The 12,619-nt window shown below is 41.8% G+C and overlaps 1 protein-coding gene across 5 annotated transcripts in view; it reads left to right on the forward strand.

Annotated features, from left to right (window-relative positions):
* Positions 1-12,619, forward strand: part of CNOT10 (CCR4-NOT transcription complex subunit 10) — a 292,315-nt gene that overhangs the window by 257,721 nt on the left and 21,975 nt on the right. For all 5 annotated transcript variants that reach the window (XM_063922301.1, XM_063922302.1, XM_063922300.1 and 2 more), the window contains 2 exons: positions 2,467-2,594; positions 4,298-4,373. In XM_063922301.1, coding sequence (XP_063778371.1) covers positions 2,467-2,594; positions 4,298-4,373 — 204 coding nt within the window. The remainder of the gene's footprint in view (positions 1-2,466; positions 2,595-4,297; positions 4,374-12,619) is intronic.

The raw sequence follows: 12,619 nt of genomic DNA on the forward strand, positions 1-12,619 counted from the left end.
TACAGAAAAATACCTTAACCCATTGGTTCCCAAACTGGGTGCCCTGTGGCAGTTGTAGGAGTGCCACAAGTTGGTGGCCCAGGATCAAATTATTTATGGTCAGTGTGATGGACCAAAACCAGTGTTGGTGGCTGCCAATTATAAAATATCTGAACAAGTAGAAGCACAGCTCTGTACACTTACATATAACTGACCCTAAGCATGACTGGTAGGCACAATTTACTTAATTTTTGCTTAATATCTCAAAAACTTTTTTTAGCCTAGGTGTGTTCCATGAAAAATTGCTGTATTTTGGGGCGCCGTGATCCATGAAACTTTGGGAACCACTCCTTTAACCATTTACAGCAACTACAACATTAAATAATACAGTCACTCTTTAATCATGGATGTCTCAGTCAAGTTCATCATAAATAAAATCTAAGTAAAAAAAATGTTTTGGTATCTGGTTGCCTTATGTGCATAAGACTCCCTGAGGCGTTGTCTTCAACTCCCCTCCTGGTACAACTTATTTAGGTTATTGACAATGGTCCCCCTTTTAAAACCTTCCTGCACTATTTTTGGAGTTTATTTATCCTTGCAGATATGCATGCCCACATAGAATTGATAATACACTGTTGTAATATGTCTATGCTATTCTTTCCTTTTGACACATAACGGCAGTATTCAATTGTAGTCGGAAAGACGTCAGTTTCCGACTTTTTTAGGTGGAATCATGATTCGACCTATTCAATGGGGCTGCCGTTTTTCCAACTTGTCGGAAAACACGTGGATCGGCGGATTAGCCGCGGATCCACTTGTTTTGTCGGATTTGCGGCCAAATCAGACAGGATTTAGTCCCGTTTTCGACAATGTCAATCCGACTTTAAAAAAAGTCGGATTGACATTGTCGAAAACAGCCAAAACCTGTCTGATTTGGCCTCAAATTGAATACTGAGCTGTTGGATCCTTTCTGTTGGAAAGGATCCGACATCAATTGAGTTCGCCTGATAATGTGGTGTTAGCTCTGATTTTGGTATTAACCAATTGTGTATACCCAGGGCTCCACTGCACCCCCCCCCCCCCCCACCGCAAGTTATATATTTGCGTCCTTCCTCTCATATGCAATAAAGGGAGAGTGTGCACCGAAGGCACATACTGCAAAAAAGGGGTGTGGTCTCACAAGGAAGGGGCATGGCCACACAGTAGTACCCACAATTCAAATTACGCCACACAGTAGCACAATCTTATTCACATTACACTGCACATAGGGCCTAATTCAGACCTGATCGTAGATGTGCTAAATTTAGCACATCTACGATCAGTCTTCAGACACGTGGGGGGACGCCCCGCATGTCAGGCCCAACCCCCCCCCCCCCCCCCCCTTCGCACAAGTACAAACAACTGCTCGCAGCTGCCGTGGCCCACCGCCCCCCCTTCCCCCAACGGTCCGGGCACGTCTGCATTGCCCGAACCGCACTCTCTAAACGGCGGGCAAGCGCCGCCGGCCCACCCCCTCCCGCCTCTGCCTGTCAATCAGGCAGAGGCGATCACAGGGCTAGGACAGCCGTCGACTGTCTGGCATGCGCTGGTGCACTGCGGCGCTGGCACATGCGTAGTTCAGACCTGATCGCTGCTGTGCAAAAACGCACAGTAGCGTTCAGGTCTGAATTAGCCCCATAGTGCCCCTGATTCATATTAAACCACAAAGTAGTGCTCCCTAGTCACGTTACGCTACACAGTAGTACCTCTTATACACAGCATTGCCCCCAATACACAATGCCCACAGTAGTGTCCATTATGCACATCTCCACTGTAGGAGTGCAACACATAACTGCCATAGTAATAGTGCCCCTTACACATATGTCCACAAGACGAAAGGAGAGAGCGGGTGGCGTGCGGTACTTACATGGGATCAGTGTCGGATTGGACTGAAGACTGAAGAGCCACTTTCAGCACCGCTGTTGTCATACAGGTAGAGAGGAGGGAGGTAGGTGACACTGGAAGAGCCGCACTTTGGTCTCCTGCTGCCTTTTATACAGTTTGACAGGCACAGCGGCAGCTGGCAGCAACAGCAGAGTAGTAAAGCAGGAAAGCACCTCTCAAGCCCAACACCTCCCTACTTTGCATACTCTGCTGAGCGGGTTGCATCGGCCCTGTGTATACCCATTAACGTGGATCATCTTCTCAACTAACCACCATACCCTCCTGGTCCTTCCTGCTACCATACTTGTGAGGTCCACCTTCTCTCCTGCTAACTCTGCCTTGCGGGCCTAGCAGTGGGAGGCATTGGACAGGTGGCTCCCTCTGCACATTCATGTTTGAGATGGCACAGAAGTTTTCTGAATTATTATATAGATTTACAAAATAAAATAACAAACCACTTACAGAACAATCAGGCCAATGGGCATTTTTTCCACAGTAGCTTGAATTGTCTTTGTTGGCAGCTTAACATTTACCAATCGTTACATAAGTGTTGTATTATTTCAGCGGGGAAGCAGATGCCTCAGTGCTACCCAAATTCTGTCACATCAGCTAGGACCATGATGCTGTTTAATCTTGGGAGCGCTTACTGCTTACGTAGTGAATATGACAAGGCAAGAAAATGTCTTCACCAGGTAAAGTACCTTTTACTTTGATTCTTCTCTCATCTCCTAAATGTTTACATTTTATGTGTAAGGTCTGTTACTTGGTTTAATGCCTCCTTTCCCTGTAACTGGACCATTATCTTTAACTAAAACGAGAGCTAGCACTTCCTATTTTAAATGGCTTTTAAAAGCATCGGGAAGTGCGGAGGGGATGTTTTACTTATATTACACAGCATGGTCTTGAATGAGCACTTTGGGGCAGATTTAGTTGTGAGCAGAAGCTGCTGGAACAGGTCCTGACGGTTTCCGACGGTAACTACAATGGGCAGACTCTACTGGTAGCTTATGGAGGTACACTACGAGCAGAATGTGTCTGCCATATTAAGCAGAAGAATGCGAGACTACTGTGAATCTTAAAGAGCTGTGTTTATCTTTATTTTTATGTATAATTAAGGAAATAACGTGTCACAGTAAATGGTTTAACCTAAATTTAGATCTCTAAACGTGATTATTTCCTTTTGAGGGGTGGGATCAGAAGTAACCGAAACATTTGTGGAAAGCCATGATCACACTGGACCTAATTCAGACCTGATCGCAGTAGTAAATTTGTTCTCTAATGGGCACAACCATGTGTACTTCAGGGGGGCAGATATAACATGAGCAGAGAGAGTTAAGGGGGGTACTCACGGAGAGATCAATGCTTAAAATCTAAGCAATCTGACTAGATTGCTTAGATTTTAAGCACAGATCACTCGTGTACCCCCCACAGTAATAGCGGTGCGCGGCCTCGGCGGGAGAGATGTGTGCTGAGCGGTTCGCTCAGCATACATCTCTCCCGTCTATATGGGCCTTTAGATTTGGGTGGGGTGTGTTCAAACTGAAATCGAAATTACAGTGTAAAACTAAAGCAGCCAGTATTTACCCTGCACAGAAACAATATACCCCACCCAAATCTAACACTCTCTGCAAATGTTATATCTGCCGCCCCTGCAGTGCACATGGTTTTGCCCATTAGCTAAAACAAATTTGCTGCTGTGATCAGATCTGAATTGGGCCCACTGTTGTATACATGCGCCATAGGGGTTTTCCGAAATGTAAATGCATGTGCAGTTTCTAAACATCACTCAACCCTACCACTCAGAATCAGGCACTGAATCTCCATTCTGCCCTGTGTAATGAATACCGCGATGTCCAGGATGTAATTCTGTGCCTAGGTCGGTGAGAAACACCACTGTATGCATTTAGCAAGAGACGCAGCTGGATATCTAGAAATGCTCAGTGGTAATGAATTGGAACCCTTTTCAGACATGTATTTAAACTGGCTATTGAATTGCTTTTCACTGGCATGTAACATTAGTTGCTTACCATATTTAATTGGATAAGTATATATCTAATGTAGACATATTCTGTACTGTTATGTCATCAGCAGACTCTGTACTCTAGGGTGTTCTGACTGAATTACTGAGGCAACATAGTCTTTCAGCCAGGCAGGGCTAAGTGCCTTGGAGGGATAATGTAGACAGTATCTGATGGTGTTGAGCCCAGGGGGAGTTGTCCTAGCAATTAGAGTTAAAAGCCACAGTATTAAATCTCGCTACGTTCCTCACCTGGGATCAGCTTTCAGCTGTACGCATGGGAAACATCTTGGGAGAAACTTCCGAATACATAATGTTTCATTAGCAGATTGCTTTGGTGTTTATTTCGTTTTCTTTTATTATGAACTTGTTTTCTAGGCTGCTTCCATGATCCATCCGAAGGAAATCCCACCAGAGGCAATACTGCTGGCAGTCTACCTAGAACTACAAAATGGTAACTATCTCCTAGTGTCCTGTGCTTGGCATTACAGCTGCTGCTTAGTAGTGATGATGTGCTGCAGTGTACTACGTGTTTGTCCCTCTGTACTGCATGGGGAGTTGTTTTTATAACCACACCTAAACGAACACCCTTGATGATGTCTTATTGGGATGAAATGTTTCAGACAATGAAAGTTATAAGGAATTACATGCTTGCTGCACAGTACAGAGACTCACAGCCAGCATTCAGTAAGACTGTAAGCAATGGCTCCCACACAATGCTCTAGAACACAGGTTCTCAAACTCGGTCCTCAGGACCCCACACAGTGCATGTTTTGCAGGTCTCCTCACAGAATCACAAGTGAAATAATTAGCTGCACCTGTGGACCTTTTAAAATGTGTCAGTGAGTAATTAATACACCTGTGCACTTGCTGGGTTACCTGCAAAACATGCACTGTGTGGGGTCCTGAGGACCGAGTTTGAGAACCACTGCTCTAGAACGTTGTGTTTGAGTGTGCAGTGTGGAAAATGTACCGTAGAAGGACAGATGCAATTCAGCAAGACAACACTGACTTGTACACCCTTTATTAATGAGGGAAAGGTTCTGAAGACTTGCTACCCCAAGTACTTGTCATTGTAATCAGTACAATGGTTATTTTACATTGTGAAAGCACTTTAATGAAAGTAATAATACGCAGTAGTAATATGTAGTATATTGATAAAAACCCTTTGTGAAGCACTTACCTGAGCTTCTGTGGGTTGACCTCATATGCGTTGATAGTGCGCAGATGAATTCTTCAGTTAATATTCCTGGATCATCATTGCATACATCTATGTGCCCTAGGTTGCTGTATACTGTATATGATTGGAGTCTGTGTGAAAGGGGTATGTAGCAGTTACAGCTGGAGGAATCTTTATGGGAATGTCATTAATGTGAATATCTCGCTAGATTTATACTGCTTTTCCCAGGGGGTTTTCCTGGTGCCACACTTAATTCATTTGGCTTCCTCAGCAAATAACATTTACTCAGTAGTTTTTTTTCCCCTCTCACAAAATCAATTGCACAAATGCTCCATTGTGGTTTCTCCCTTCGACAAATGGCAGTACCATGCGATCAGGTTTATAGCTGGCACTTATTAACACTTTACCCTGCAGCTTCCATGTATGATACAAACTATCTGTTTAAAAAAAAATCTTTGCTGTCATCAGTTACAGATGTATATATCTAGTCATACATTATATGATGCAGAAACTATTAGATATATAAATCTGTAATTGGTGATGAGAGCTAATATTTTTTTTTTAACTGATAATTTGTACCCTACATTGGAAGCTGTGAGGTAAAGTGGTAATTAAAAATAAAAAGCTGCTAACATTGGGCAGTGAAACGCGCTGATGTACCTACCTATACCCACCTATACCCATGCATATGACTGCAACATTTTACCTGGAGAGCAAGAACCAGCTTCCGAGATTGGCAGAGGCAAAATCAAGTTTACCTTGGATTGTTCGGGCCATGTATCCTTGCTTGGAGTACATTATTGGCCTAAACCACACATGTGAGGACTCTGTATCTAGCGTACAGAGATCTATGCCTGAGAATCCATTCTGTGGTGATTATTATTGTTCCACTGAAATCAACTGTATCTATCTCTGTGCACATTGGTTCTGGAAGTATATATAGGAACAGGCTCACATCAGGACTTATCCGTAAATCCTTTATATATATATGGACAGTGTCATGGGTGAGGTATCTGCTCAGATGATTGACATACAGTGCATCTGGAAAGTATTCACAGCGCTTCACTTTTTCCACATTTTGTTATGTCACAGCCTTATTCCAAAATGTAATAAATTCATTTTTCCCTCAAAATTCTACACACAATACCCCATAATGACAATGTGAAAAAGTTTTTTTATATATTTTTGTAAATTTATAAAAAAAAAAAACTAAGAAATCACATGTACATATGTATTCACAGCCAATGGAAAAAAACACACATACAAATAGAGCGCTGCTGTCTCAGAATAGAAAAAACAAATACAATTATTTATATAATATAAAGTTAAAAATTTATTATAGATATGTTACACACGGCCGGTGTTACACATTCATAATCACATAAAAAAATTGCACAAAGCATATAATATGCAACAAACTAATGTTGCCAACATCAGGTCTCTATTTACTCTTGCTTCATATTTATGACACAGTGGCAATTTATACTCTCTCATCCACAACAATTGTAGCTTTATTCCAAGGCTTTTATATCCATAAGACGCACTCGTAACTGGAATCAAAGGTTATGTCCACAAGACAAGATTGGTTTGTCAAAGTCGGAAAATATTGCAGTACACACATCACGTACAAACCACACACACATGTCCGCCATGCGTGCACATTATCCGCAAATTGCGTATGGTCGCACCCGCGGTCCTGCGCGGTTTGAGCGTGGTATGAGTAATTACAGTGGAGTTTGTACTCTCATGGAAAAGCCACAAAGATATCATAAATCTAATATATGTATATTGTATAAATCCCACACTGTCTGCGTTAACCTTTAAATAGCATGAAAATCAGTCACACATAAATTAAAACTCCCAGAGACTAAAATACAATGGCCTTATTTACACTAAGCTTTGAAATTCTATGAAGAAGGCATACACCTTTGTTTACTAAAATAGCCAAGTTTCTATTTAAAACAATGAGTACTGAATTGTCATTGTCTCCCCTGAAAGTAAAAACAAACGAAGTGACAATACCCAGGAACCAAAGCTGTTTAGAAAATCAGAAACAATAGCTAACCACAACAAGACCAGACAGATAGAAATTTAAGATATTAACATTCCTAGTCTAAAACCCATGGAAATGAAGGTGTTCATATATATATATATATATATATATATATATATATAAATGAATAAATATATAATTCCTAACAAATTGTAATAGCAGGAGTATGTGTGTATGTATATATATATATATGTATATATATATATATATATATATATATATGAATATGTGGATATATGTATATCTTGAAGATTGAAATAGATAATCTTATGTGTGGGATCATATTGTTCAGAGTCACGTAAACATTAATCTGGTGGGAATAAGAACATTATTAAATATTACCTCATTAAGTTATTAATAATACCAGATTTATGATTAATGTGATGGGTTTAACTGATCATGGGGCGGGAACTCAGATGTAAACAACAGAAACCACATCTCAAGTCCTAGCCATCGCCCACTTCTTGAACTGACCAATGGTCCCCGGTGCACAGGATATGTCCCACCCCCGAACCAATGGAAGAAGAGCACACAGTGTCTATTGTATTATGTTTTGATCTATTGAATAAAGAGCGAGCTGCAGGCCAGGTCACTATCACAAACTCTTAACGCTTTCAACCTGATTAGCAGAGGACCGGGACCGGGAAGCGCACGCGATAATTCACCCGTATGTACATTGACTGTAGCCATTATTCTGTTGTAGATTTATCTTGTTAGCCTGTAGTGTATAATTTGTACTGTTTTACCTTTTGAAATAATCCACTGTGGCATTAGAACCCTGTGGTTCAACTACATATCGGTGTTGTGTCCTCATTTCCCTGCTAGGGTTTAAAGCGTATTTAACTGTATAAGGTTTATAAGTATTGATAAGGTGTACGCACTGCGGGTACTTTATACCGTCAGCGCTACTTAAGGTTTAAGGTATAACATCATTGCAGTGCTTTGCTGCATAAAGGTTTAAAGTGTAACCATATTATTACATTGTATTACTAATAAGGTTTAAAGGTTATCAATTGTGTGTGCGCGCGCTGTGCGTACTCTGTACACTAAGCGCGGCGTGTGTACGCCAAGTACGTACCACGTACGGGACTCTGTAAGGTAAAAGTGTATCTAGAGGTATAGCTTTATGGTTTAAGATAATATCGACATTATCAATTGGGAGCATCGTCCGGTTTTTCCTCATACCCGCAGCCTAGCAGGTTACAACAGACTTTATCTATCAGCAAAAGGGCGGACAGGTACCCTCCGTGAACCCTGCGTGAACCCTTTCCTGGTCGCAGGATACACTGGAAACCCTATTTGTATGCTGATTAGATGGCGTCTGCTCTGCATGGTTTGTAGGGATGCTGGTGGGACCCGTAAAGTGAATAAGCAAAGCTATTTAAAAGTCTGTGAATTTCTGTTTGGCGCCAAATGCGCACACAATACAAGCATACACCTGTACTCTGCATATCTGATCATATTGTTGCAAAACAAGGTTCAAATGAGTTATAATGTGTTTGATTCAGATTGGATTGCTTATCTGTTAAGTAGGGTAAAAGTACATTTAAAAGTTGCTGCAAAAGCCTTGATATAGTGTTTTTTTTAACTCAGGCCTAAAATAACTTCAGGGGCTTGCATGGTGTGTGATTTCTTTGTGACAAAGGAAGCCGCATGGTCTGTCCTCCATTTTGGACTAACCACATGGCTTGTCCACCATTTTGTGTAACCCTCATGGATGTGGAAGGGGGAGGAGCAGCGGCCATGTTGGGAAGGTCATTTTTCTAAATGGCTGATTTTCACTGCCCGGAATAATCGGCCCACCTTGGTCAAAAAGAAATCACCATTTATGAGTTACCAATGCATTTATTTAACCCATGCCATAGTCAATTACAAATAGTTTCAGATTGGGGCTTAATGAAAGTTAATAGTAAGATGAATACTTGATGTAAGAAGTACACACAGATATAAAAAAAATTCAGATTCAGTTAACTCTGCTTGCTATAAGATAGCCATTGAAATGCAAATTAACCTGTGTAACTGCTTTTTCCTAGCAGTGAAAAAAACCACCTTTACAGGCAGCCAATAGCACAAATTGTTCAGTGTCCAAGATTTAGTTTAAATAAAACCTTCTCTACTGTATTACCTCTGGGGAAAGCTATCAGTTAACAGGAAAAGATATTTTTCTGTTCAGAAAACTATAGAGTGTTAGTGTGGGCTGAATAAGGTGTGAATGTATTGAACCCCGCTTGGTGAACTTGGTGAAACTTTGTGAAACTTGGTGAACACGGTCTAGGTGAATACGTGCAACGGAGTGTGATAAAGTTTTCGTGGTATTACACTCCGGCTGTTTTGGAGCACAGTGTGAAGACTCCAGTGATCCTACCACTTATAGATAGCAAGTGTCTATGAGCGGTACAATTGGACTGCACGGTTGTGTGGGCAATACGCAGCGCAACGTGATACGAAGTTTTGCATATTTGTGTGTAAATCTCGTCATCATACGCGTTGTGTAGAGCACATGCAAGTGTGATTTGTGTAAAGTAAAGGTTTAAGGAGTTTTCGCTGGTCCCTCCAGAGGCAGATATTCACTGGGTACCTAAAGGCCCAGGGGATATAGGCCGAAGTAGGGCCTGCAACGGCTACACGTGTCTGCTAAAAAGGGCGGATCCGTGATACTCGGAGCAGAAGAAGTTAGTGGAAGAACTTTGAGGACTTCCACCGGTAGACTACTGTGTTTGGTGCATTTTAGGAAGTTTTCCCGTGTTAAAAAGGTCCACAATGGGAGCCAAGTGCACAACACAGGGACGTTCCTCAGTCAGGGTTCAGACAGCAGAATTGAGACCCAGGGGGTCAGCTCGGTTAGTAATGTGGGGGAAGTATGGTCCCCACACTGAGACCTTTTGTGATGAATGGACACGAATGACTGTGGGGGATAAAGCATCATTTCCTGGGATAGGTAGTTTTGAACCAGAGGTATTGCAGAATTTAAGGGTTAGGATATGTCTGATAAAATCCCAAAAGCAAAGGGTCAGACACACAAACTGTTTAAATTTATGGCAGCAAGAGGGCGATATGCAAGAGAAATTAACATATGCAACCGGTTCCAAACCTAGCGGGAATGAGAACACAAACACACCATTGTCGACACAGGTCGAAGGGGAACAGAAGGCTACAGTCAAAGATACATCCATAAATGATAGTAATATGAAAGAGCAATGTATTAACCCTAACTTTTGCAAAATGTATCCTGTTTTGAAGTCTCTCCAAGGTTTTAGGTCACAGGAAGATGAAGGAGTCAGCCAAATCGCAGCTCTCCTCCAAGCAATCATGTTGCAGGAAACTCAGGTGGGACCTGTCCAACCAGGTAGTGCAGTAACAATATTCCCCAATGAAAGAACGGGTGAGGTCACAGCTACCGGTAAGTATGAGACAGTTCATTGCACAGAAACAACAACACCACACAGTAAACAGATTAGGAACGGAATGGTAGGATTACACCCTGTCTTGGGAATAGTAACTCCCAATGGGGGAACCGATAGACAGGAAGTAGTCCTCACCAGGAATAATGCAATGTATTGCCCGTGGCCCAGAGATGAGCTGCGGTCAATCATTTCAGAATTCCCCAACCCTCGGAAGCATTTAGCCAGATGTCAGAAATTTATCAGAGATCTGGGTAATGTGTATGAACCAACAAACCAACATTGGCGGACATTTTTGAAAGCATGCCTACCCCCTAATATTGACACCCAAAAATGTATCACTGATTGTAGATTAGAGTCAGATATTCCTATGACTGACAGAAACAATCAGGAAAATATAGAACGAATTAATAAGCAACTAGAGTTGTGTTTTCCCACTGAGTGGAGAAGAATTTTCTCCATAAAACAGAGGAAAAATGAAATGACATCTGATTATTTCCACCGAGCACTGCAGGAAATGGATAGATACATGGGGGTATTAGATGCAGGGAACGATGAAAATTACAGAAAGGTAGCTGTGTCTGTGCTAATGGACGGACTCGATCAGATAGTGAGGGACAAAGTACAAACATCTTTGCCTGGTTGGAGAGGGGTCACAGTAGCTTGCCTTAGAGAGTGCGCAATTGAACATCATAGGAATATTGCTAGGCGTAGAAAACTGCGAGAGGAGAGTCTGAGGATTGAAAGTATGCAGGCTCTTACACCAAAGTCTCATCAGCCCAAACCCCAAAACCCTAGTAGTAACAAAAGACCGATAATATGTTACATTTGTAAAAATAAAGGACATTTTGCTAGAAATTGTAGGAGTAGTAGAGCACATAGCCAATATAGACCCCTAGACAGAATAAATAAGCCACGTTAGTAAACACATAGACGGGATCAAGGGACATATAGTAAGGAATCACGAGCAGTATAGAAAAACACAGATTCGGTTAATGGGAAGAACAGAATAAATGCAACTTTACCCTTTTGACAGAAGTTACGGAGATTAGGAGGAGGCTTCTAAACTTCTGCTTCTCTCCCTCTAGCAGAAGTGACCTCTAAGTAATTTAACAGGAGTTTTGTTAGAGATGGTATACATATAGAGTGCTCCCACCCAGGAAGCACAAAATATGTTAAAATACCCACAAAGACTAATATTGCATTTCACTGTTTTAGAAGCATGTCCATCACAGGAAGAGGAAATTATCTCAAAGATACCGGGTTCCCTATGAACTTAAAATGGACAAGACACTGGATTGATGGCTGGGATAGTCCCAGTAGAGATATAACACACACATAATTTTTCTTAAGGGAACAGCCTGATTAGGGAATCATTCCCGTAGTGCCCAATCCAGATGTCAAACTTTGTAAAATCTTCTTTGTTACTAAACTCTGATTTGTCTTCAAAGTTTCCTCTTCATCTCTGACGTTCACCGACAGATTTACAGCTCAAACGTCACATGTCTACTCTTGTCTTTTCAGAGGTCTGCCCAAACCCAGTATATCTCACCAGCATCACTGTGCCTGGCCATGCACAAAGTGTGGAGAGTGGAAATACTGGTGATGGGAGACTGTGCATAGATACCGATAGACATGATGGTGTGACAGCCTGATGGTGAACGCAAATCTGACAAATTTCTTTTTATTATTTTCTCTCTTTCACTTTCCACGGATGGTTTACTTCACACAACTGATAATACACAACAGTTAAACACATTGTAATGCAAGATTCATGTTCCCTATAGAAAGGTCGCTGACTCGGAGAGAACATCGTATCACTGGAGTGTCTGTCCCGGGAAGGTTGAGAGGCAGGACTATTGTCACGGCACCTGAGCACGGAGAACAACAAGACCAGAGGCGGTTGTCGCACCAGTTTTTCTTTTTCCTCTTTATTATTTTCTCCATCTCCCATTACCCTCCTTTCCTCCCCCTTCTTGTTCCCTTTCTCTCCCCTTAACAAGATGGACTTACCCCAAGAGACTGCGTTCCGGGTTTTCCTGTTAACCCTGTTGTTGACCAGAGCA

The sequence above is a fragment of the Pseudophryne corroboree genome, chromosome 5, assembly GCF_028390025.1.
Source record: "Pseudophryne corroboree isolate aPseCor3 chromosome 5, aPseCor3.hap2, whole genome shotgun sequence".
Lineage (NCBI taxonomy): Eukaryota > Metazoa > Chordata > Amphibia > Anura > Myobatrachidae > Pseudophryne > Pseudophryne corroboree.